At 44.0% G+C, this 27,857-nt stretch overlaps 1 protein-coding gene across 3 annotated transcripts in view; it reads left to right on the top strand.

The window, feature by feature from the left end:
- The window catches only part of tmcc2 (transmembrane and coiled-coil domain family 2), a 183,763-nt gene that overhangs the window by 111,503 nt on the left and 44,403 nt on the right, over positions 1-27,857 (top strand). Inside the window, exon 1 of one of the 3 annotated variants that reach the window (XM_038820805.1) lies at positions 329-782. The exons of the other annotated variants lie outside the window; for them this stretch is intronic. Within the exon in view, the coding sequence (XP_038676733.1) occupies positions 717-782 (66 nt within the window). The 5' untranslated portion in view covers positions 329-716. Of the gene's footprint in view, positions 1-328; positions 783-27,857 lie in introns of those variants that run through there. 3 annotated transcript variants of the gene reach the window in all.

Here is a 27,857-nt window from a genome sequence, read left to right as displayed (position 1 = left end):
GAATAATCAAACCTGAAACACGCTGGTTTTAATCTTTGCAGTTGGTATTTATTTTATAAAGCTGCATGACAGATAATTATACGTCACTTTTATCTGTTGTGTATATATAATACCCATGCACGCTTGCTTTATTCCAAGTTGACAATGGCTGGATCAAAATTTGTGCTTTCTCAGTCTCAATTAGTTGAGAGTTCTCTCACAACATAATGGCACCTGTTCCTAATATAACTTCATTATTTTCCTAGTCTTTTTCATAAAAAAAAATTAAGCTGTGTAACACCATATAACATTGCTGTGTGGAGTATAATTTTCTACAGAGGCTACAAAGCTATGAGAATTTTTACCAAGTTTTGCGATGTAGAAATGCTGCTGTTGTGATCTTGGTGAATGAGCTTCGATTGAGGAAATGAATACAATGTTAGCTGACATTGTGTACCGTGCACACGTTGCCTTTTGTACATTTAGCGTGAGACACTGTAGTTAAAGTCTTGGGTCTGTGCAATTCATCGAATGTTGCAAAGTGGTTCTATTTAAACCAGCAGGAACCGGTTTCTATCGGCTCTTGTGCTGCAGCATTCGAGTAGAGCAGTTTATTTTATTTTCCTTAACTACTGCTGGCAGAAGGGATTCCTTGTGTTGAGGGCTTTCCACTCGAGCAGTGATGATCACAGACCGGATATTTACTTGATCGATTCTGTGGTTTGTGACACGAGGATATGCAGATGGACCATTCCTCTGCAGGTGGAAGAATTTTTCTGCTGAATTCGTTACTGGGAACATTTGTGAGTACTATATGTTTTATTGGTGTGCCCAGGTTTAAACAAAAGGTTTGTAATTTGGCATCTCCCATGCAGCAGTGATGCTGATCTGAGCAATGAATGTTGACAGCCTCCAAATAATAGTGTCACACTATTGGAAATTGCCACTACTCTGCTTGCTTGAAAGAAGATTGACAACAAAATATGTTTAATATCCAGAGCATTTTGCCGTCAGGTCAACACAATGATTATGATTCTAGTCCACTAATTATGGTTTAGTGCATTTTATGTTGGATTGCAGTACTGCAAAATTTCAGGAATAAACTGTGGAGTGATTGAAAGCACTGTTTCCGTTGCTGTTGGTATAATTTTCTACTGTTGAACAAATTTTCAAACAGTAAAATTAACAGTCATCTGTCTCTCTATGTTGGTAAATCACTTACACCAGTATTTACTCCTGGTGTTGCTGCTCCATGCTGACATGTTCAGTGCATATAGTTCCTTTGTTTAAAAATAACTATCCAAAGAATTGAAAATTAAACCTTGATGTTCTGTATCTGGAAGTTACTTCATTTGTTGAATTCCATCCATTTTATTATTTCTCAATTTATTTCTCTGCACTTAATGCTGTCTACCCTCTCATTTCGATTTGTTAAAAAACAAATCAAATGTTAGTCCACTCTATCTTAAAAGGTGCTGAAATTACTGCTTAATCTGCTCATCCTTTTAAACAGGTATTTTGACATACATTTGTTTTTGGACAATTTGGCCACATGGATGGAAGTGTGGGTTACCAGTTGTGGCTCAGGTTTTGTTAATTCCTTTAACATACTTTTTGTTCATTGTTCTCAATAGCACAGATTAAAATAACAGTTCTCTGATTCATTGACTAAAATGGTGCTTGTGTGTGTGGGTGTCAGCATGTCTTAAAACATTTAAACTATTAAATTGATGAATCTGCAGACTTGTGAGCTGACGGTAGGCATTACTCATTGAAATCACAGACTTAATAGAAAAGACTTATTCCAGTGGAACATTAATATCACAATGTAGTGATGTACACTACTAACACAGATGTTACGTTTGATCCTACCATGCCAAAACGGTGAAACTGAATTAATTAAATTGCCTGACATCTTAACGATACCATACTAACTTACAAACAATTTAAAGAACCCCACTGGTGTTACATGTCAGGATCTGCAATGGAGTGCTGCTTCAGGCTGCTGTAGAGTGCTAACGGGTGACTGAGAAAGAGAGGCCCCTTTGTTAACGGTTGGTGATCTTTGAGTACCGTGAGTACAGTCGGCTAAATGTTCACTACTCTCGCTTGAGGTTTTTAAAGTCTTATTTTGTAGTTCATCATTTGTAAGGGCTGTATTCTGCAACAAGCAGGAGCAGAGGAGAAGGGCCCTGGAGATCATTTTATTTTAAGAATCTTCCAAAATGCTTAATTTAATTTAAAAGTGTAAATCATAGCAGGAAAGGTCAAAGCCATGATGTGCTCTTCCTGCACTATGTGGGAAGCCGGGAACATTTCCACTGCCCGCAGCCAGGAAGTGCAGCTCCTGGAAGCCTGAGTTTTGGTGCTGGAGCCATGGCTGTGGCCACTATGGAGCACCCGTGAGGTGGAGAGTATTGTGGATAACACATACAGAGAGGTGGCCACCCCTCAGGCAGGAAGGAAATGGGTGACTACCAGGCAGAGCAAGAGGATGCAGGAATCTCCTCTGGCTATTTCCCTGCAAAACAGATATAGTGCTTTGGCTGCTGTTGAGGGAATAGGATTTCAAGGGAAAGCAGTAACAGCCAAATGCATTGCACCACGGTTGGCTGTGCTGCACAGAAGAGGAATGAAAAGTGTGGTAATGCAATAGTTATAGGGAATTCAGTTAGAAGGGGAATAGATGCTGTTTCTGTGACCGTAAATGAGACTCCAGGATGCTATGCTGCCTCCGTGGTGTGAGGGTCAAAGGTGTCTCCAAGTGGCTCCAGGATGTTCTGAATGGGGAGGGTGAACAGCCAGCGGGTTAACAGCCTTAGTGACAATAGTGGGAATGGGACAAGTAATGCTAAAAAGGCAAGCCTTTTAAGGTGTTGTGCCTTACGGCGCAGCGCATTCACAGTGAAGTGGATGAATTAATCAAGCAAATAGATGTAAATTGGTATGATACGTTGGGATTGGGGAGACATGACTGCAGAGTGCCCAGGGATGAGAACTGAAGATCCAGTAGTATTCCGTATTTAGGAGGGACAGTCAAAAAGGAAAAGGCGATGGGGTTGCATTGCTGGTTAAAGAGGAAATTAATACAATAGTGAGGAAAGATATTAGTCCGATGTGGAATCTGTGTGGTTAGAGCTGAGAAATGCCAAGGGACAAAAAACGTTTATGGGGCTTGTATATAGACCCCGTACTGTAGTGGTGATCTTGGGAATGGCTCTAGACAGGAAATTAGAGATGCATGCAATGAAGGAACATCTGAAATTATGGGTGACTTTAATCAGCATTGAAGTTGGGAAAATTCCATTCGTAACAATGCCATAGAGGAGGAATTCCTGGAATGTTTATGGGATGCTTTTCTGGACCAATACTCTAAGGAACCAGCTAGAGAACAGGCCATCCTAGACTGGGCATTTTGTGAAGAGAAAATAATAATTGACTGTCTAGTCGTGTGAGGCCCCTTGGGATGAATGACCATAATATGGTAGAATTCATCATCAAATTGGAGAGTTCCTTTGTTGATTCTGAGATGAGGGTCCTGAACCTGACTAGGGTCCTGAATCATAATTAAGGAAACGACAATGGTATGAAGCGCGAGTTGGCTATGGTGGGTTGGGAAACTTTACTTAAAGAGATGACGGTGGGATAGGCAATAGCAAAAATTCGAAGAGCGCATAGGTGAACTGAAACAATGTTTATTCCTGTCTTGCATGAAAGTAAAAGGGAAATGAGAGATTAGAGAAATTAGATCCAACTAAGAGGCATACAAAGTGGCCAGAAAAAAACAACAGACCCGAGGGTTGGGAGCAGTTTAGAATTGAGCAAAGGAGGACACGGATTGATGAGGAAGGGAAAAATAAAGTATGATTGTGAGCTTGCGGGAAGTATAAACCTGACTAAACCTTTCTACAGGTATGTGAAGAGAAAAAGGTTGGTGAAGACAAATGTCTCTTACAGTCAGAAGCAGGGGAGGTTTTGATGGGGAACAAAGAAATGGCTGACCAATTAAATACACCCTTTGGTTCTGTCTTCACAAAAGAGGATACAAATAATGGTTTAGTGAAGGGAAAGAACTCGAATAATTAATAGGGAATTGATGAGATTGAAGGCCGTTAATTCCCCAGGGCCTGATATTTACATCCCAGAGTATTAAAGGAAGTGGTCCTGGAAACAATGTATACATTGTTTGTTTGCCATCTTTTATAATTCTATAGACTATGGAACAGTTCCTACAGATTGGAGGGTAGCTAATGTAACCCCACTATTTAAAAAGAGAGGTAGAAAGAAAACACTAAATTTTAGAACTGTCTGTCTGATGTCAGTTATGGGGAAAATGCGAAGAGTCCATTATAAAAGACTTGATAACCAAGCACTTGGAGAACAGTAGCAGACGCATACAGGGTCAGCATGGATTTATGAAATGGAAATCCTGCTCGTCAAATCTACTTGAATTCTTCGAGGATGCAACTAGTAGAGTTGATAGAGTTGATGAAGGGAGTCAGTGGATATGGTTTATATAGACTTTTAGAAGACTTTGGACAAAGTCCCACAACAAGAGATTAGCATCTAAAACGAAAGCATAAGGGATTGGGGGTAGTGTATTAAAATGGATAGAAAACTAGTTGGTAGACGGGAAGCAGAGAGTAGGAGTAAACTGGTCTTTTTCCGAATAGCAGGCAGTGCTGGGATCCCAATTACTCAATATATATTAATGATTTAGATGAGGGAACTAAGTGTAATATCTCCAAATTTGCAGATGACACAGCTGTGTGAGAGGGTGAGCTGAGGAGGATGCAGAGATGCTTCAGTGTGATTTCGACAAGTTGAGTGAGTGAATGGCAGATGCAGTATGATGTGGATAAATGTGAGGTAGCATTTGGTAGCAAAAAAAAAAGGAAGGCGGATTATTATCTGAAAATCTATAAATTGAGAGCGCGGAACGTGCAATGAGACCTACAAGTCCTCGTATACTGATCGCTGAAAGTAAACATGTAGGTGCAGCAGGCGGTAAAGAAAACAAATAATATGCTGGCATTCATAGTGAGACGATTACAGTACACGAGCAGGGATATCTTGCTGCAAATATAAAGGACCTTGGTGAGACCACATCTAGAGTATTGTGTGCAGTTTTGGTCTCCTTATCTGAGGAAGGATGTTGCTATGGAGGGAGTACAGCAAAGGTTTACCAGACTGATTTCCTGTGATGGTGGGACTGGCGTATGAGGAGAGGTTGAGTCACTTTGGATTATATTTGTTAAGAGTTCCGAAGAATGAGGGGGACCTCCTAGAAAGGTTCTATCAGGACTGGACGGGGTAGTTGCAAGAAGGATATTCCTGATGGTGAGGTCATCCAGAACCAGCGGCCATAGTCTGTGGACCTGGGTAGACCATTTTGGACTGAGATGAGGAGACATGCCTTCACCATGAGAATGGTAAGCCTGTGCAATTTGTTGCCGTAAAGTAATTTAGGCCAAAACATTGTATGTTTTCAAGAAGAAGTTAGATATAGCTCTTGGAGCTAATGGGGTCAAAGGATATGCCGGGGGGGGGGGGGGGGGGGGGGGGGGGGGGGGGGGGGCTCGCTGTTGAGTTGGATTATCAGCCATGATCATAGTGAATGGTGGAGCATGCTTGAAGGGCCAAATGGCCTACTCCCATTTTCTCTCAAAAAGCCCAGAAGCTTGGAACACTGGTTCTGCTGGTGAGAAAATAGATGCAAATCAGGGCGGAACAATCCAACTATTTTGTAATCAGTTGATAAAGATTATTATTAATATTGACTTAAAAGAAAAACAAATGACAAGAAGGACTGCAGTAGACTGCAACAGTACGCTTAACTGCACTGATGAGTCTACACATGCTGTATCACATGAAGTTACTCCCAACTCCCTATGTTTCCTTAACAGGTCACAGGTTCGATTCCTGGCTTGGGCCACTGTTTGTGCGGAGTTTTCACGTCCGCCCCGTGTCTGCGTTGTGTTTCTTCTGGGTGCTCCGGTTTCCTCCCACAGTCCAAAGATGTGCAGGTTAGGTGGATTGGCTATGCTAAATTGCCCTTAGTATCCAAAAAAGGTTAAGTGGGGTTACTGCGTTATGGGGATAGGGTGGAGGCATGGGCTTGAGTAGGGTGCTCTCTCCAAGGGCCGATGCAGACTCGATGGGCCGAATGTAAATTCCTTAATTCTGTGAGATGTCCCCTTTCCTAAACAACATGCAATATTATATAAATCTGAGCTAACTCCAGCAAATAATTATCATGCACAGGATTTTTTTATGTGCATTTGGGAAAACAGTCTTCAGTTTTAGCGAATGCATAATCTTTAGTTCAAGCTTTGGATTTTAACTATGCCCTTTTAGCAATAACTTGTTTTCAGAGCGGACTGTTCTCTGCAGCTTGGTATGGCTGTGGTGGTAGCTGCTGCTGCTGTACACCTTTCACCAGATATTGTGCTAAGGATATATAATTCTTTCCCTCCGGTATTAACCCACCCTGTGGACCAGGCTTTAGGCATGCAATTGCCAATTCCCTTATCTCTCCACTTTAGAGGTCACAGTCTGGGCATTTTTATTATTTATTCTTTATTGACAATTTGAAAATCTATTCGACTGTGGAGTCGGATCAGTATTGAAAAGTGCATTTAATCATCCACTTTTACCGGTGTTGTGAAGCAATAGTTATTTGGTCCAATGCTGTAGTGGGTGAGGGGAAATACCTGCTAGCCTTTACAATGATGCTCGCATCCCAAGAACAAATGTTAAAAAATGCATGTCTGCACTTTGAGCAGTCTGGATTCTTTACCTAGTTTTTCTAGTTCAAACCCAAAAAAAAATTAATTCTGCCAGAATAGTGTTTGACAAACATGTTGCTGACCTCCATGCATTTTCTAAAAAGGGATTTTAAAACATGTATACATGCAGGGTCTCTTGCAGAATTCTCTTTGAACCTCACTTACTTGTTTCGGGATATACTTGCAAAATGGAATTTGAAGATCTGCAGTGTCATCTGTGGCTCAGTTGATTACACAATTGCCTCTGAATCAGAGGGTTATGGGTTAAAATCCCACTCCAGGACTTGAGCATACTAAACCAGGCTGTGGCACCAAGCGCAATTCTGAGGAAGTGCAGCATGTCAGAGTGAGAATGGGGCCCTGTCTGCGGTTCGGATGAATGTATGATACACTATCAAAAAGAGCCGGGGAGTTAATCTGGTGTCGTGGCAAGCAGGTATCCTTCAATCAATCATATTGCGTTGTTTGTGGGAGCTTGCTGTACATCTGTAGGCTGCCTACAATTCAGATGAACTTAATCAGCTGTAAAACGCCAATAAAAGTCAAAGATGCATTATAAATGCAAGACTTTTATAGCATCTTTCTTGACGCAACATTCCAAAGTTCCATTCACAGCCACTTAAATAATTTTGAAATGCTGTCACTTCTGTAAGAAACTTGCAGATATGTGTGTGTGCATGCAATTTTAATGATATTGTAATCCAAAATAACAACTTATGTAAATATTTATGTAATGTTGAATGTACATGAAAAGATCTTTCAATTATATGGAAGTAAGCTAGGAATGTGAAAAACGTTTGCCCTCTGCCCAACAATACAATTTAACCACAACTAGTCAAAGCATTCTTTGCTGCATTCGTCTCAAGTTTCAGTTTATCATCTGTTACTGACTACCTCACTGTGTGAGGTTGTCGATTACTTTACAGATTTGTGACTAATTCTTCCCCAAATGCAATTTTATTGTTCTGTAGCCAGGAGCCTAAGTGAGTTGACTATCCTAAGCCTGTGCCTAGACCATTGTGTTTATTGGGGTACTTTGTAAGAATTGTGGTTGGTGTCTTGGGCACTGGCTTTCTCTGCTTCTCGATGGTGGAACATTTTGATTCTGCTCACCATCTTTGTCTTTAACTGCACCTAGGATCTGAGAGATCTCAGCACAGCTGCAAATATGTGGTGTGACACTCGGACAGTACTCCTGCATAATGTAAAGTATGTCACTGGCCACAGAAGTGTTAAAATGAGATGAAGACGTAGAATCAGGAGAGAAGTGTGTCTTCAGTTTTGTTGAGGCTGAGACAGTGGTGTCATGTGGCACAAACAATGAACACCAAATTCACACTTGCAAGCTAATCCTTTACCAAGCAAGATGATGTGTCTTGAGGGCCACTTACTCCACTTGCACTGAGAATTCCACTTCCTATGTGCCACTCAAATCTTATTAAAATTGAAGCCTTTATATTCTTAGCAACATAGTGATACACTGTGACGCACCTGCTGATTTATTTTGAAGTGTTCTATTTTGAGTCAGGAGTTGCATCAGGTTTTATCAGAAAACTGGCAATTCCAGTCACTTGTAAACATGCAGTCCAACAGGGGCTGTTTAGCTCACTGGTCTAAATCGCTGGCTTTGAAAGCAGACCAAGGCAAGCCAGCAGCATGGTTCGATTCCCGTAACAGCCTCCCCGGACAGGTGCTGGAATGTGGCGACTAGGGGGCTTTTCACAGTAACTTCATTTGAAGCCTACTCGTGACAATAAGCGATTTTCATTTTCAACTTCAAGGCAGAATTTGAACCAATTGCAAGATCAGTCTTCCTTGACAAATGCTGTTCTTTCTGTTTAATTAAATGTATTTTCCAGAAATAATATAATTCAAGTTATTGTCACCAATCGGGGATTTACCTCATCGAGTGGGGATCTGCACAATAGTGGCTATTCACCAATATTTTTCATTTGGTTGGATCAAGATGCTGTGACATAAATGGAATCATACTTTGTGTGTGTATATGTTTGTTGTGTCGCTTGTATCACTTCCAGCTGACCAGGCTGAGGTTAGTTAACACACCACAAACTGAGGATTGAAGCCAGGAACATCCTACTCCATGAAGTTTAGCTGCTTACCCATTGAATTCATTCGATTCTTTTTGAACACAGCATATTCGAAAGCTAATTCATTAAAAAAAATATATTGGTTTACACATTCTTGTGTTACACATTCCAGTTTGTGCTTTAAATTTGTGTTGTGTTGAGCAAAGCCACCAAAGAAAAACTTAAAATTACAAGTGAGAGATAAGCTGAACAGCAAGAAGAAGAGAACAAAAACGATGCAAACAAACATTACACATATTTACACGTGTCCCCACCCCCGTGGCTAAGGGCCCCCTTTGGCTGCTGTGCTTAGTTGGACTGCCCAGTGTTGGCCCTAGCTTGCCTTGCCCAGCGTGTCGTTGCTCCCTCTGCCTTTTCCTGCTTGCCTTACGGCTGGGGCCTGTCCCCTGCAGCTATGTCAAAACCGCTTTTGGAACAACTTAATAAATGGCTCCCATGTCTTGTAGACGCCCTCTTCCAACCCATGGATGGTGCAAAGTTTATCTTCTCCAGGTGGAGGAATTCTGAAAGGTCAGACAGCCAGTCTGCAGCTTTGGGTGGTACTGCTGTTCGCCAGCCGAGCAGGATTCTTCACTGAGTGATTAGGGAGGCTGGGGCAATGCCCCCCTATAGTTCTGGCTGATCTGAAACCCTGAAGACCACCACCGTTGGACATGGCTCCACCCTCACCCCCACAACCTTGAATGTTGCCTCAAAGAAGATCGCCCAGAACCCAACAAGTCTGGGGCAGGCCCAGAATATGTGGATGTGGTTGGCTGGGCCTCCCTGGCACCATTTGATTTGACCTCCACCTCTAGGAAGAACCTGTCATTTAGGTTCTGGTTAAGTGCGCTCTGTGCACCACCTTCAGTTGCATTAGGCTCGACCCTGCACATATGGAGGTGGAGATCGCCCTGTTTAGTGCTTTGATCCACAGTTCTCCTCCTACTTCCATGCCTAGTTCTTGCTCCCATTTTCCCCATGTCTTGTCCGGGGGGAGCGTGAACATAGAAAATAGAAGCAGGAGGAGGCCATTCAGCCCTTCGTGCCTGCTCCGCCATTCGTTATGACAAGGCTGATCATCAGGTTCAGTACGCTGATCCCAACTTTCCCCTCCACATATCACTTGATCCCTTTAGCCCCTAGAGCTATATCTAATTCCTTGTTAGAATTGTACAACATTTTGGCCGTAGCTCCTCTCTGAGGTAGTGAATTCCATAGATTCACCACTCTCCGGGTGAAGAAATTTCTCCTCACCTCAGTCCTAAAAGGTTTACCCCTTATCCACAAACTATGACCCCTAGTTCTCGACTCCCCCACCATTGGGAAAATTCTTTCTTAATCTACCGTGTCTAATCCTGTTGGAATTTTCTAAGTTTCTATGAGATCCCCCTCACTCTTCTATATAATCCTAACTGATTTAGTCTCCTCTCATATGACAATCCCGCCATCCCAGGGATCAGCTTAGTAAACTTTCGCTGCACTCCCTCCATAGCAAGAACATCCTTCCGCAGATAAGGACAACAAAACTGCACACAATATCCCAGGCGGGGCTCACCAATACCCTATACAATTACAGTATTCCTACACTCAAATCCTCCAACAGTCGTCCATACAGATCCCCACAGTTCCCTTTCCCCAGATCACCCACGTCTAACAGTTCCTCAGCTAGCAAGTGTACAGGCTTCTGGGGGTATGTTGTCACTTCCCTACAGAGGACTTTCTTGACCTGTATATATCTCCTCTCGTTCCCTTTAGGTAGTTTGAACCTCTCCCTGAGTTCCTCCAGGGTCGCTAGTATGTCTTTTGTGTACACGTTGCTAACTGTCAGTGTCCCCTTGTCCTGCCTCCACCGTTTGCAGGTGGTGTCCATTGCTGCAGGCGTGATTGTTACGGATGGGGCCATAGTGAACATTTCGGTTAGGCCAAAGTGTTGTCTTATTTGATACCACGTTTGGAGCATGGCTACCACCATTGAGATTATTGAGTGTTTGGTCGGAGAGGATGGGAGCAGTTGTGACAAGGGCTTGGAGGGGGCGTCCCTATGCAGGAACTTCCTCTATCCTCACCCATTCTGCTCCAGATTCCTCCACCCGTCTCAGTGGTAGAACTGTAGGTTTAGGAGGGCCAAGCCTCCCATGCTACTTTTTCTTTGTAGGGCCTTTTCTTGGATCACTCACTCACTCACACACACACACACACACACACACACACACACACACACAGACATGCCATGATTAGTTTATCTACTGTGTTGCAGAAGGCCTTGGGGATGTACATCGGGGAGGATCTGAACAGAGGAACCTGGGTAGTATGTTGATTTTCATTGTCTGCACTCTCTCTGCTAGCGGGAATTGGAATGTTCGCCAGCAGACTTGTCAGGTTCCATTTGTGTATCCATGTCCAGTTATGGGCAATTTGGATCCCCAGGTAGCAGAATTTGTTTTGGGCTTGTTTGAATGATAGTCCCTCCAACTCTGTCCCCCTCCCTTCTGGGTTCACCTCGAGTCATAGAAGTTTACAACATGAAAACACGTCCTATGGCCCAACTTGTCCATACCGCCCAGCTTTTACCACTAAACTAGTCCCAATTGCCTCTCCACCCTCTTTGAAAGAATTGCCCGTCTGGACTTTTTTGTATCTCTCCCCTCTTACTTAAACCTATGCCCTCTAGTTTTAGCCTCCCCTACCTTTGGGAAAAGATGTTGACTGTCTACCTTATCTAGGCCCTCATTATTTTCTAGACCTTTATATGATAATCCCTAAGCCTCCTACTCTCCAGGGAAGAAAGCCCCAGCCTATCCAGCACCATTTGCAGTTTTTCAGGTACTGGAGCAGTCCGCACTCTAATGTAACAAGACTTGGACAATATCCAAGTTTGGGTTGAGAAGTGGCAAATAAAATTTGTGCCACACAAGTGCCAGGCAATGGCCATCTCCTACAAGAGAGAATCTGACCATCGCCCCTTGTCCTTCAATGGCATTACCATTGCAATATCGCTTACTATCAACATTCTAAGCGTCAACTTTGACCAGAAACTGAACTGGACTATTTAATATTTTAGCGGCAAGAGCAGATCACAAGCTGGGAATCCTGCAGCAGATAACTCGCCTCCTGACACCACAAAGACCGTCCTGCATCGGCAAAGCACAGGTCAGGAGTGTGATGGAATACTGTCCACTTGCCTGGATGAGGGCAGCTCCAACAACACTCGAGAAGCTCGACACCATCCAGGACAAAGCAGCCCGCTTATTTGGCATCCCATCCAGAAACATTCACTCCCTCCACCACTGATACACAGTAGCAGCAGTGTGTACCATCTGCAAGATATATTGTTGGAACTTACTGAGATTCATTCAACAGCACCTTCCAAACCCATGACCACTATCATCTAGAGAGGGCAAGAACACCACCTGGAAGTTGCTCTCCAAGCCACTCGCCATTTTGACTTTGAAAATATATCGCTGTCCCTTCACTGTCACTGGCTCAAAATCCTGGAACTCCCTCCGCAACAGCACTGCAAGATCTGGGAAGTGTTTCCAGTCATTTGTGTGTTGTTGGAACTCGTCTACCGTGGCATCTGTTGAGCATGTTCAACTCAGCTACCAGCTCTGAAATTCCTAGCTCCATGCATCACCATGAATTTGTAAGGCCCTCTGTCTTTCTATTAGCAACCCTGCTTCTGGGATTTGGGTCCGTGATAGCCAGAATTTCTCAGTTTCCCCAATTTTGGTGGCAGTGATCGGGCTCTAAGAAATTTGGTCCTGTGGTTTCTGCAAGACCTTTCGAGCATCACCTCTTAGTTAGATACATTACAATTGATACTAACTGGTCTGCTTACTGATACATTATTGAGGTTCCTCCTCTTGCATTTAGCATTGCTTTCTCTGTATTCCTGCTCACCCCATTCCTTGATGATTGAGTGTATCATTCCCTCTTTGCTTGGCATTTTATCCACATTTTGGGGATTCACATTGATTCAATTTTGAGTGACAAAGAGGGTAAAACTAAAAAAAGAAAAGCACATTAATCATTTGTACATCTTTGAAACAAACATGTGACAGGGAGAGAGAGAGTGCATGAGAGAGATTATCATAATAATAGTAAGTATTATATTCTGTCCCTCCTGGATAGCTAAAAGCTGCCTGAGGTGCAAAACCACTTAGACATACTGCCCTCTTCAGAAAGGCGATGGTATCAGCATTTTACATATTTTTTTACATAGAATTTACAGTGCAGAAGGAGGCCATTCGGCCCATCGAGTCTGCACCGGCTCCTGGAAAGAGCACCCCACCCAAGGTTAACACCTCCACCCTATCCCCATAACCCAGTAACCCGACCCAACAGTAAGGGCAATTCTGGACACTAGGGGCAATTTATCATGGCCAATCCACCTAACCTGCACATCTTTGGACTGTGGGAGGAAACCGGAACACCCGGAGGAAACGCACACTGGGAGGATGTGCAGACTCCGCACAGACAGTGACCCAAGCCGGAATCGAACCTGGGACCCTGGAGCTGTGAAGCGATTGTGCTACTGTGCTGTATAGTCAGCTCTCAACCCCTGTAACCAGATGATATATCTCTTGCATGATTGTTTAGACCCAAGATGGAGACTGAACTTGTTGGGTAACAAATAAGAACAAAGCAAAACAATGAACAATATTTGCAGTACTTTTTATGAACTAAAACGTTATAACACTTCGTAACCCAGGAAGCCTCAGCTAGAGTATTTTTCTGAATCACAGAATTGTGATAGTGCAGGAGACCATTCGGCCAATTGTGTCTGCACCAGCTGCTATTCTCCTGCCTTTTCCCTGTACCCTTGCACATTATTTCTATTCAAATAATCATCTAATACCCTCTTGAATTCCTGGATTGAACTTGCCTCCCCCATACTTCCAGACAGTGCATTCCAGACCCAAACCCCACACTTTGAGTAAATGTTTTCTCTCTCATCACATTTGCTTCTTTTGCAAATCACTTCAAATCTGTGCCCTCTAGTTTGAAATCCTTTTACGAGCGGGAACAGTTTCTCCCTATTTACTCTGTCCCGCTCCCTCATCATTTTGAATACCTCTATCGAATCTCTGAACTGCCGCCCTTCCAAGGAGAACGGTTCCAACCTCTCCAAATCAATCCTCAGTACTGAAGTTTCTCAATTCTGGAGCCATTCTTTAAACCTCTGATGCACTGTGTTCACTTGCTTCCTACAGTGTGGTCTAGAATATGAGGCAGAGAAGGATTATAAGAATGATGGCAGAAATGATTGACTTCAGTCATGTGTGGAGATGAGAGAAGCTGGACTGGTTTTCTCGGAGCAGAGAAGGTTCAGGGGAAACTTAGCAGAAGCATTCAAAATTGAGAAGTTGAGAGAGTAAGTGGGTAGAAACGGATTATCTTGGCGCGCGATTCTCTAACCAGAGGACACAGATTCAAGTAATTGTTAAAAGAACCAGGTGGGAGATGAGACTTTGTGTTTACTGGTCTGAAACATACAAATAATAGTATATCCAGCAGTAACTTTCATAAATTAATAAAATAGATAATTGGTAAGAAAAGAATTGCAGGACGCTGAGGAGGGAGCATAAGAGAAAGACTTGGCAGCTCTTTCAAAGAAGTAACACAGGTAGGAAGGGCCAAAAGGCCTTCTGTGATGTAAAATTCTATAATTGTAGGATTTTATTTCTGAGTAGTTAAAATCCAGGGACATGAGAGCATAGAAAAACTAAAATGAATATTTTGAAGTAAAATTAGAGGAATTTCAATTTTCACTGCCTCAAAAATATACTATTATAGTTTTGCTTCTTTTTTAGTCTCCTCTGCATTGCTGCTGTAAGGAGGTGCAAACGGTAGCATTGTGGATAGCACAATCGCTTCACAGCTCCAGGGTCCCAGGTTCGATTCCGGCTTGGGTCACTGTCTGTGCGGAGTCTGCACATCCTCCCCGTGTGTGTGTGGGTTTCCTCCGGGTGCTCCGGTTTCCTCCCACAGTCCAAAGATGTGCAGGTTAGGTGGATTGGCCATGATAAATTCCCCTTAGTGTCCAAAATTGCCCTTAGTGTTGGGTGGGGTTACTGGGTTGTGGGGTTGCTGGGTTATGGGGATAGGGTGGAGGTGTTAACCTTGGGTAGGGTGCTCTTTCCAGGAGCCGGTGCAGACTCGATGGGCCGAATGGCCTCCTTCTGCACTGTAAATTCTATGTCTATTTACCAGGATGTTGCCTGGAATGGAGAGTAGGTCTTATGAGGAAAGGTTGAGGGTGCTAGGCTTTTTCTCATTAGAACGGAGAAGGATGAGGGGCGACTTGATAGAGGTTTATAAGATGATCAGGGGAATAGATAGAGTAGACAGTCAGAGACTTTTTCCCCGGGTGGAACACACCATTACAAGGGGACATAAATTTAAGGTAAATGGTGGAAGATATAGGGGGGAAGTCAGAGGTAGGTTCTTTACCCAGAGAGTAGTGGGGGCATGGAATGCACTGCCTGTGGAAGTAGTTGAGTCGGAAACGTAAGGGACCTTCAAGCGGCTATTGGATAGGTACATGGATTAGGGTAGAATAATGGAGTGTAGATTAGTTTCTTCTTAAGGGCCGCACGGTAGCATTGTGGATAGCACAATTGCTTCACAGCTCCAGGGTCCCAAGTTCGATTTGACTTGGGTCACTGTCTGTGTGGAGTCTGCACATCCTCCCCGTGTGTGCGTGGGTTTCCTCCGGGTGCTCCAGTTTCCTTCCACAGTCCAAAGATATGCAGGTTGGGTGGATTGGCCATGATAAATTGCCCTTAGTGTCCAAAATTCTATGATTAACCTAGGATAAAAGTTCACCACAACATCGTGGGCCGAAGGGCCTGTTCTGTGCTGTATTTCTCTCTCTCTCTCTCTCTCTCTCTCTCTCTCTCTCTCTCTCTGTAATCTGTAATACTTTCAATATCACTGTCAATAGCAAATAGTGACTTTTTCATTACTTTAGTCCTCAGTTTGCTATGAATGTTATTAAGTTGAACACTGATTGCGTCGCCAGATAAAAGTGTTTCATCATTAATATTACTTTTCTAAAAATCTTACCATTAGCTCCCAGTGAAACTGATCCAAAACAGATTGGTTGGTTGAATTTTAACTGATTGCAGTATTTTACACCACTGTTGGAAGACACTTGTGATGTGGCACCTGTCATTTTGCTGATATTCAGTATTAGGAGCTGGCAGCTTCTAGTTATAAATGGAAAGATGAAAGGTATTAGGGAGCCGTCACAGTCTAAATGAAGGTGCTTACAAAGTAACCTTCAGTTGCTAAGTTGGGTGACAGACCAGTACTAAAATAAAATATTGTGGGTAGATTTAAAGGATTTATGAGATAATATCCAGTTCGGAGAATGCTGGAAATGCAAGCATTTGGGCAGTCAATTGAAAGCAATGATGGAAATATCAACCGATCCGACAGCATCTGTGGGGAGAGGAACGGACTTAATGTAACTTTTCAGGTCAGTGGCCTGAAGAAAGGTCATCAACCTGAAATATTAACTGTTTTTCTCTCTCCACAGATGCTGCCAGATTTAGTGAGTATTTCCAAAGTTTTCTGTTGTCATTTCCAGCCTCTGGAATATTTTGCTTTTGATTTGGCCAGTCAGTCTTTGTGGAGAAACAACAAGCTAGCATCTGGCAAATGTTCTTCACCGTTTAATATTAGCCTGCCTGTTCCTTTTACAGATGCTGATGGACTTGTGCATTTCCACCGTTCTTTTTATTTCTAATTTTTCTTTATTATTTCTTTATTTCTAAACTTTTATAGCTTTTTCTTACCCAACCAATTGATATATGCTTTGATGTCCTAGTTAACAAAAAAACATTTTGAACGGTTTAAAACTCGCATGTCAAAAAACATTTTATTTCATCAAGATGAACGTACTGCCAAGGTTCCTCTTCCTGTTTAGATCCATCCCGATCTTCATCCCCAAGGTCTTTTTCCAAAACATAGGCAGGCTAATCATGGCGTTTGTGTGTGTGTGTGTGGGGGAGGGGGGGAGAGAGCAAGAACCCGAGAATTTCCAAACCAACACTTCTCCGAGGCAATGTCCAAAGTTGGAGTGAGGGTGAAGCCATGCTCAATAGTGGCAATCTTCAGGGTATCGGAGCAGCCAGAGCTACACATGGGGCAGGAGGTCAACGCCCTTGCTTTCGCTTCCCTAATCGCATGCCGGAGAATCCTGCTCGGCTGGCAATCGGCAGTGGTGTGAAGAGAAAAATGGGGAAACCATAAGAGAAGAGGAAGGGTGCTGAAACCAATGTGGGGAGGAGGAGGAAGGGGGATATCATAGACCGGTCCACAGGCACCAAAATGTAAGTACAATTGGTCAAATGAAGGACAAAACAAACCTCTCTGTAAAACAAATCAAATTAGCGCGGGCAAGAAAAATGTAATGTATATAAGTAACAACTGTTTTTAAATATGAGAAAAGCCAATAAAAAGATTTTTTTTTTTTTTAAAAAGAAAAGTTATTTTGCAGAATATGGGTGTCACTGGCTAGGCCAGTATTTATTGCTCATCCCTAATTCCTTTTGCGAAGGAGGTGAGGCCCTGGGTCCTGGATGGTGCTGTTGAAGCAGGCTTCAGTTCCTGCAGTGTATCTTGTAAGATGATGCACACTGCTGCCCCCATGTGTTGGTGCTCCAATGGGTGCCATTCAAGCGGGCTACTTTGGCTTGAATGGCATTGAACTTCATGCATGTTGTCGGAACTGCATTCATTCAGGCAAATGGAGAGTGTTCCATTACACTCCTGACTTGTGCCTTGTCAACGGTGCACAATTTTGTGTTTTGCTTGGTATAGTCTGCATTATTGCTTTGGGGAATCAGGTGAGTTATCCTCGACTGGATTTTACACGCCCCCTCCCTAAAAAACACACCTGCCAGGGGCATGTAAAATTTAGCCACGATCTCTATCTAGTGACCATTATGGGAAGTGCGTATTTGTGAATTTCTATTCAGCATTTGGCTTGACTGGATGGGACAGTGGCGTTGAGGTAGATGATTAGCCATTTCATTGAATGACTGAGCAGGCTCGATGGACCAAATGTCCTACTGCTCCTATCTCTGTTCAAGGATCACAGTGGCGGTTACTGAGTAGTGGTTACTGGGCAAGACATAGATGTGTTGCCTGCGAAACAATTCAGCATGAATTATTGACTTTAGGAGGAGAGTGCAAATATGTATGCTGCTTAGTTCTAACACCTACACTGATAAAGATATTGAAAAGCACTTGTGAAATGAAAATGAAATGAAAAAAATGAAGAATTATATCTATATTTAAGCTCTTGTCACATAAAATTACTTGCTTAAATCTTGTTTTATGACATGTGAATGGAATTCTTGCAGTCTGTCTTTATATATAGCATCATCTGCTTTGGGCAGTAGGCTGGTGTCTCATGGCAGACCAATAAATGTAGAAGTTGGAGAATATAAGATTTTAGTTCGCAGAATTTTCTTTCTTGTGTTAAAGTAGCTCTGCTACTTTTGAAGATAGGCTTTATAAGTATATCTTCAATTGCTCTATTGTCAGTTCAATAGATTAGCTGTATAAATTAAGGTAGTGTCTCCGGGGTGCGGGGTGCATTCAATGGATAATGGTATAGTGGAATAACAGTATAGTGGAATCCTGTTCAAGGCATCGACTTTATGGTGAGATGCCCCATGTGGTTAGTTTCCAATCTCCTCCACTCTGACGCTGAGGAAATGTATGGAACTTTTCCAATCATTTTCAAGTGATCCTTTACAGTCTGTTTATATGCAGTATAAGTACAGTGAGGAAAGGATTGAGCTCAGCTGTGATGGCTTCTGCACTTGAATTGTTTGGCAGTATTCATCTACAAGTTCATACTTGAAGAATGGTTGCTCGGGCAAGCAGCTGATGGGTCTCTTGCCTCGTCCGAGGTCGTGAAGGTAGGGATATTTATAGATCAGGTGTGATGGTGAGGATTGTGTAGAATGTATATTAGTTTAAATGTAGTTTGCAACAATTTTTTTTTAAAGTTAGCTGAGCTTAGTTTGAGTGAATAAAACAAGAAACATCCCTCAGTTTAATCCACTTGCTTCATTAAACAAGTCTTGGATCATTTTCTTACTCTACAAACCATATCCCTCAGTGTTTTTGTAAAATCATAAATTGGCCCAATTTTTAAAAATCTTCCAATTGAGCATGTATTGGTGCACATTGAAACAGTGCATTTCTCAGGTTAATAACCCTGTCTGTTTCTTCATCATTGCTTTTCCTTTTGTCATGGACAAAGCATTTTTTTTTTGTCCTGGATCTTACTTTTTGTGTGAGTTTAGTGTATTTTCTTACCCACAGATGTGTCTCAATTTAAATGACTACAGCAATAAGCTTTTATGAATGTAAAAATAAAGATCATTTAGTTGCCACAGAGGTTTAAAACATGATGGGCGGGGTTCTCCCCTACCCGGCGGGGCGGGGGGTCTCGGCGGGGCGGAGTGGCGTGAACCACTCCGGCGTCGACCCGCCCCAAAGGTGCAGAATCCGCCGCACCTTCAGGGGCTAGGCCGGCGCCGGAGTAGTTTGTGACCCGCCGGCCGGCGTGGAAGGCCTTTGGCACCACACCAGCCGGGGCCAAAGGGACTCTGCCGGCCGGCGAGGGTCCGCATGTGCGCGGGTGTGACAGTCGCTGCTGACGTCATCCCCGCACATGCGCAGGACGGGGGACACCTACGTGTCGGCCATCGTGGAGGCTGATACGGCTGACGCGTAGGAAAAGAGTGCCCCCACGGCACAGGCACGCCCGCCGATCGGTGGGCCCCGATCGCAGGCCAGGCCACCATGGGGCACCCCCCAGGGCCAGATCGCCCCGTGCCCCCCCCCAGGACCTGGGACCCCACCCGTGCCGCCAGGTCCCGCTGATAAGGGACCTAGTCTGATCCACGCCGGCGGGACCGGCAAAAAAACCAGCGGGACTTCGGCCCATCGTTGTCCGGAGACTTCGGGCAGCCCCGGTGCCCATTGAGTCGCGTTGGTTCCCGCCATTTTCCGGGGCAGGCGGCACCACTCATGTCTTGCCGACTTTTGGAGGGCCAGAGAATTCGGCGGCCGGCGAGGGCGGGATTCACGCCGACCCTTGGCGATTCTCCGACCCGGGGGGGGGGGGGGGGCAGGAGAATCCCGTCCGATGTCTCTATCCCACAGATGCGGCACACACCCATTAGATGCAGAAAAAAACAACACGATTGTATCTGGAATTATTTACATTTTTCACAGCAGGCCTGTGGTTTCTGAGATGAATTGATGCTTCTGCAAGTACGAACTAAAAGCAGAGGATTCTCAGACTGCGAAGCTTCTTATGTTTGTATTGCCAGATGGCTAGCCCTCATGTGAACTCGAAGGGGTGATGGTGGGTATTTGCAGTGTCCTTAGACCTAGTCATGGGGCCCCAGGCTAGTGCTTTGGGGACATAGGTTCAAATCCCACCATGACCGTTGGTGGAATTTAGATTCAATTAATTAAGTTGGATCTGAAAGCTATCCCAGTAACGGTAACCATGGAACTATCACCGATTGTGGTAAAACCCCATCTGGTTCACTGATGCCACTTTTGGGAAGGAAATCTGGTATCCTTACCTAGTCTGGCTACATACAACTGCAGCAGTATAGTTGGCTCTTAACTGCCCATGCAATGACCCTAGCAAACCACTCTGTTCAAGGGGAATTAGGGATGGACAACAGATACTGACCTTTGTATTGATGCCCATATCCCGTAGAAGATTTTTTTTAAAAAACGTTGGGACGAGTCCTTCTCTCACTTTCAAGGTACAGCTTTGTATTACCATGATCTTGCAACTGGTTCCATGGCTAACATGATGTTTTTGATGGTATCTATTTGAGAACAGCTTTTGCTATTTTAATATAAAAGCAGGTAACAGACATGACTGCCGTTACTCATTGTGACCTGTTACAAATCCCAAGTCCTTTTCCAAATATAAGGTGGTGCATTAGACCAGTAAACATCTAGGGTTATGGCATTTCTCACTGATGTAGTGTTATAATAAGCATCTTTAGATTTGATTATATGTATGGATATCTTTTGAAAGTGGGTGCATGCAGGTGATGCCATCATCGGTAACATCGGTTTTTTGTATCGCCACAAGGAGCTTGTGTTTTTGTTGTGTAGAAATACTAGTTTCTGAATCCATGCTGTACTATGTTCTACGTTTTTACAAGATTTAACTTGTGCAGTGCATTTGACTACATTTCTGTGGTTAAGTTACCACATCTTTTTGGAAACAAGAATTAAACAGGAAAACAAATATTTGACGTTCAGCATGTCAATACAAAATTTTGTACAGTCTAGCTCATTTTCAAAGTGGACGACGATCGAAAGACGGGTTTCCGTGAGTTTCATCTTGGACGAAATTGGCGCCATAGCTTTCAGTGAAGTTTGTGGAGGGGCACAAGGACTGGACTGAATGTGCAGAAAGATTAGGATACTTTTTCTTAGCGAATGAAATTCAGATGAGGCTGAACAGTGCTCCGTTCTCCTGAGTATGTATTGGGGTGAAGACTTGCAGGTTAATGAGGAGTTTAGCAACGCCACAGAAACGGGAAAAATTTCAGTTGCAGCTTTAGTTGCGAACAATGCAAAAGATATTAAAAAGGCCAGTGGTGAGGCACAGCCAGGTAAAGGGCATCAAGTAAGAAAAGCGACAGCAAACAGAAAGGGAAACAGTGGAATGTTTCAGTTGTGGAGGCACACAGTATGCAAATCCAAGTTCATGGATGCAGTCTGGCACAATTGGGGACAAAAAAAGTGCAGGAGTATAAGAAGGCTGAGCTGGGAAAGTCAAATAAGCCTCAGTCAGCTACACATCACCTGTAAAGCACACGGGAGCACTCCCACAACATTTGAGTGAGGCCGAGCTTGTCTATGCTACAATGGCATTGATGGACAGAAACTTGGACGTGGACACAGAAGCCTCTGCATTTGCCATTCAATGAGGAGCCCTACAGGATGATTTGTGGATTGAAGCAGGCACCAGCCCGTACTCAGGTAGGGATTAACCTTCGGACTTATACTGGAGACCATACCATTACATGCAGCGTCGGAGGTGGGCATTGCACGCAACAGCCAAGAAGTAACATCGTGGCTTCTGCTCATAAAAGGGCATGGGCCTATCTACCCAGGCATGACTCGCTCAGGAAATTTTGGTTGAACCGGGGTTAGATAAAGCACACTACAGTGACAGGGAATGTCATTCAGAAATATCCTGAGGTTTTCAAAAATAACCTGGGTACAGGCTCCTCACTTTTTCAAGTCCAGGGTGTCTGATACCAGGAAAGGCAAAATGGAGGAGGAGTTGGATCGGCTGCAAAGGCTGGGAATCATTGAATCTATTCCGGTTTCCCGTTAGGCAGCTCCAATTGTACTGGTTCTTAAAAGTGATGGTACTGTACGCATATATAGGGATTGCAAGCCCAACATAAATCAAGCTTCCAAACTGGACGATTACCCATTGCCATAAAGATCTGTTTTCAACTCTGGCAGGAGGCAAGATGTTTTCCAAACTTGACATGCGTCAAGCCTACCAATAGCTCTTGTTGGAGGAAAACTAAATTACCCCATTAACAAGGGTTTGTTCAAATAGGCGTCTAGTTTTTGGGGTGTCTTCCAATTTGTTGCAGTGGATTCCCTGTGTGGTAATTTATTTGGATGATATCTTGTTCAGTGGGAAAATTAAGGAGGAGCACTTCAACCTGAATCAGCCTGGGCGGTACAGTGGTTAGCACTGCTGCCTCACAGCACCAGGCACCTGGGTTCAATTCCAAACTCGGGTGACTGTCTTAGCCTGCACGTTCTCCCCGTGTCTCCGTGGGTTCCTTCCAGGTTCTCCGATTTCTCCCCAAAGATGTGTAGGTTAGGGGATTGATTGGATTGTTTATTGTCACGTGTACCGAGGTACAGTGAAAAGTATTTTTCTGCAAGCAGCTCAACAGATCATTCCGTACATGGGAAGAAAAAGGAATTAAACAAAATACAAGAAAGTACATAATAGGGCAACACAAGATATACAATGTAACTACATAAGCACCGGCATCGGATGAAGCATCCAGGGTGTAGTGTTAATGAGGTCAGTCTATAAGAGGGTCATTTAGGAGTCTGGTGACGGTGGGTAAGAAGCTGTTTTTGAGTCTGTTCGTGCGTGTTCTCAGACTTCTGTATCTCCTGCCCGATGGAAGAAGTTGGAAAAGTGAGTAAGCCGGGTGGGAGGGATCCTTGATTATGCTGCCCGCTTTCCCCAGGCAGCGGGAGGTGTAGATGGAGTCCATGGATGGGAGGCAGGTTCGTGTAATGGACTGGGCGGTATTCACGACTCTCTGAAGTTCCTTGCGGTCCTGGGCCGAGCAGTTGCCATAACAGGCTGTGATGCAGCCCGATAGGATGCTTTCTATGGTGCATCTGTAAAGGTTGGTACGGGTTAATGTGGACATGCCGAATTTCCTTAGTTTCCTAAGGAAATTAGGCGCTGTTGCGCTTTCTTGCTGATAGCATCGACGTGAGTGGACCAGGACAGATTTTTGGTGATGTGCACCCCTAGGAATTTGAAACTGCTAACCATCTCCATCTTGGCCCCGTTGATGCTGACAGGGGTGTGTACAGTACTTTACTTCCTGAAGTCAATGACCAGCTCTTTAGTTTTGCTGGCATTGAGGGAGAGATGTTGTCGCTGCACCACTCTACAAGGTTCTCTGTCTCCCTCCTGTATTCTGACTCGTTGTTATTCGAGATCCGGCCCACTATGGTCGTATCGTCAGCCAACTTGTAGATGGAGTTGGAACCAAGTTTTGCCACACAGTCGTGTGTGTACAGGGGGTAGAGTAGGGGGCTAAGTACACAGCCTTGCGGGGCACCGGTATTGAGGACTATTGTGGAGGAGGTGTTGGCGTTCATTCTTACTGATTGTACTGAGGCGGTGGCGTAGTGGTATTGTCACTGGACTGGTAAACCAGAGATCCAGAGTAATGCTTTCAGGTACAAATCCCATCACAGTAGATGGTGAAATTTTAATTCAGTAAAAATATGGAATTAAAAGTCTAATGATAACCATGAAACCATTGTCAATTGTCGTAAAAACCCATCTGCTTCACTAATGTCCTTTAGGGAAGGAAATCTGCCGTCCTTATCCGTTTTGGCCTAGTACAATGTGATTTACTCTTAATGCCCCCTCAAGGGAAATTAGGAATGGGCAATAAATGGTGGCACAGCCTGTGACCCCATGTCCAATGAATGAATGAAAATAAAATGTAAATTGACCATTCTAAATTGCCCATTAGAGTCCAAAAGACTAGGTGGGGTTATGGAGATGGGATGTGGGAGTGGGTCTGGAGAGGATGCTCTTTTAGAAAGTGGGTGTAGACTCGATGGGCTGAATGGCCTCCTTCTGCACTGTAGGTATATGTTTCTGAATAAGTGGTCCATTATCTTACATGGTGAAACAAACTAATGGAAGGGATATCTGCAGATGCCCAGATCACATTCGTCTGCACCATGACTCTTGAGATAGCTAAGTTTTCTGATCTCCCGGCAGAAGAAAATATTGTTGTGGCATTTCAACAAAGTGGTTCCTGTTGCTTCGGGGCATCCAGTGGACTCTATTCCTAGGGAGGTTGGGGGACATTATTTCCCTCGGACCCAATCTACTTTTGAGCCCACAAGTCTAGCTCAACTGAGCCAAGATTCATGAGTGTCTCCTGAGTCACTAGTGGTCTACACAGATCACAATGTAGTCACAAAGCTCCTGAAAGAGTGTATAATTGAGATGTATGTTATTATGTTTCTTTCCTTAAGTGAGATTGAAATTTGAGGGGGGATGGAGAAATGATATAGTAAGCATCTTTCTATTTGATTATATGTATGGAGGCCTTTAACGAGTGTGAGCATGCACATGTGAGGTTATTGGTATTGTAGGTTTTCGTATTGCCACGAGGAGCTTGTGTATAGTTGTGTATAACTGTTGCTTGCTTCTGAATCCATGTTATAGTGTTGTTTCAATATTTTTACATGTAAAAAAAGTATTAACTTTTGGAACACATTCAAATACCTTCCTATGGTCAAGTTACCACACGCCCTGAGAGTTTCAGGCAACCAAGGTCATTGTGTTTGGGATGAAGAGCCATCGCAATACAATGAAAGGGCGATGAGATCAATTTCATATTCATTTACCACCCATTGAGTTTCAATGTCTCCATTTTCCATGATGAAGCAGAATGATGAGTCTGCTGTCCATGGTGGAGCAGAATGATGAGTCTGAAGGTGTGTTTCTGTTGACAGTCCATCGTTAACAAAGGGATGTGTATATTTCACACACGATTGTAATTGTCCATATTTTAATTGGGTATTTGCTTGAGTCTCGGGACTATCTGAAGCTGAGCATTGCCAAGTTACACGATAAGCTGCAGCCATCTTGAGCAACTTTTTTAAAAATAGGGCATGAAAATTTGTCATATCTTCATACCTGTACTGTGCATGACACTTGTGTTTTCACACAGCGTCTTTTTACATCTAATGTATTCCATATCTCCACCTGTCCTAAATGGTTTCATGTTCCTTAATCTTCAGATGATTAGGTTCACAGCACTCATCCCCTGGGGGAATGAATTATAAGTTTGTAATCTGTTTCCTGATTGGACTCAAGTAACTGAGTAAATGACTGCACCATTTGTACTGAACTAATTGTTATTTACAGCACAGCAGGAGGCCATTTGACCCATTGTGTCTGCACCAGCTCCCAAAAGAGCAGCCTGGTTAGTCCCATTCCCCAGCCCTATTTCCGTAGCCCTCTAAACTCATCACTTTCAAATACATATCCAGTTCTCTTTTGATACCTCCTATGGAATGCACATCCACCACTCTCACAGACAGCACATTCCAACCCCCAATTTCAGTTTTTTTTTTTTTGCATTTCCAATATGCTTTTAAAAAATATATTTCCCGTACCTAAACTCACTTCCTCTCATTTCCTTCTTCCGGATACAAATCCCTCACCGTAACCAGCTGCACTTCCGATACTTGCCATCTATCCCCCCGGCACAAAACCGTGGTTTTCAACCAACAGCATTAACACTGACATCCTCTCTATCCTAAAGTGCTTCCTAAGCTGGTTCAGATCTTCACCGTGGACTGCACCATCGGGGTCCCTGAGTATCTGCACAGCGCCATTGGCAACCATGTTGTCACCACAGCCCTTAAACTGGACCCCCTCCAGGATTCCTCCTCCATCCTAACCCATTTTACCCCCCTTTCCTTCCCACCATCGCCTCAACTTCTCCACATCAAGCCCAATAGTAATGTAGCAGGTTCGGCAATGCCAACTCTCCCTGCTGCCTGTGCCTCTGTAACAGGGTTCTCTTAACTATTGGCACCTTCCCAGCCCATACAAAGTCTGAAATAATTGTGTTTCCGAAGACGGCCTTTGGAATAAAGATCAGGTGTCTGGACATCAAAAAGGTACCGCCACTCCACCTAGTCGAATGCCTTCTCCGTGTCCATGGATACCACTATCTCCGGTGCCTGAGAGTCCGATGGGGCCATGATCACATGATAACATTATATTGCTAGAAAGCTGCCTGCCCTTTAAGAAGCCTGTTTGGTCCTCCGCAACCACCCCCAGAACACAACCTTCCCTCCTTCCCGCCACCAACTTAGCCAGCACTTTCGCGTCTGTATTTAACAGCGATAGGGGCCTATATGGCCCACATTCCAACGGGTCCGTCTCCTTTTTTGGTATTAACTTAATCGTTGCCTGCGTCATTGCCTTCGCCAACACCTCATTAAACGCCCCTAAGAGGTGTGATGCCAGACCCATTGCAAACACCTTCTAAAATTCCGCCTGGTAGCCATTGGGCCCCGGGGCCTTCCCCGACTTTATACCACTTATACGGTCCAATATCTCCCTCGGCCCCAGGGGCTCCTCTAGCGCCTGCCATTTATCTTCCCTGGCTCCAACACCACATCCCCTGCCCCAGTCCGTATCTCCAATATTGCCCAGGACACAGCCTGCCTCTGCAGCTGATGCGCTAACATTCGATTCTCCTTCTCTCCGTATTGCACCCCTCTTGCCCTACGCAGCTGTCCTACCGCCCTCCCCGCTGTCAGCCGATCAATTTGCCCCTGTAATTTTTTTAAATATATAAATTTAGAGTACCCAATGATTTTTTTCCAATTAAGGGGCAATTTAGCGTGCCCAATCCACCTAACCTGTACATCCTTGGGTTGTGGGGGTGAAAGCCACGCAGACACGGGGAGAATGTGCAAACTGCAAACGGACAGTGACCCAGGGCCGGGATTCGAACCCAGGTCCTGAGCCAACCCTTCCCTGGTGGGAACCCTCGAGTACTCCCCATCTACCTTCACTATCTCGTTCAGTAACCTTTCATATTATTTCCCCCCTCCTTTTCCTATCCGCATGAGCCTTGAATGAGATGATCTCCCCTCGAACCACTGTTTTTAGCGCTTCCCAAAAAGTGACCACCGACACCTTCCTGTTTTGGCTCAATTCTATTTTTAAATAAATTTAGAGTACCCAATTCTGTTTCTTCCAATTAAGGGGCAATTTAGCGTGACCCATCCACCTATCCTGCACAACTTTGGGTTGTGGGGTGAAACCCATGCAAACACTGGGAGAATGTGAAAGCTCCACAATGACAGTGTCCCAGAGCTGGGATTGAACCTGGGAACTCGGTGCCGTGAGACAGCAGTGCTATTGGTTCAATTCTACATAATCTTTCATCACAATCCGTACTTTGTCACAAAATTCTCTATCTGCCAACATCCCCGAATTGAGCCTCTACTCAGAACTCTGCTCTGAGGGCATCGTATTTGAAGAGCGAAACAGACGTTGCAATTTAATACAAATTGGAAAAATGTCACATGCTCTATAGAAGTATTAAAATTCAAGGCAGCTGCTTTCTGCTGGGATTTGAAAAATAATTGATCTACAGTG

The sequence above is a fragment of the Scyliorhinus canicula genome, chromosome 15, assembly GCF_902713615.1.
Source record: "Scyliorhinus canicula chromosome 15, sScyCan1.1, whole genome shotgun sequence".
Lineage (NCBI taxonomy): Eukaryota > Metazoa > Chordata > Chondrichthyes > Carcharhiniformes > Scyliorhinidae > Scyliorhinus > Scyliorhinus canicula.
Note: the sequence above shows the minus strand (reverse complement) of the source record. Positions and strands in the feature narration are given on the sequence as shown.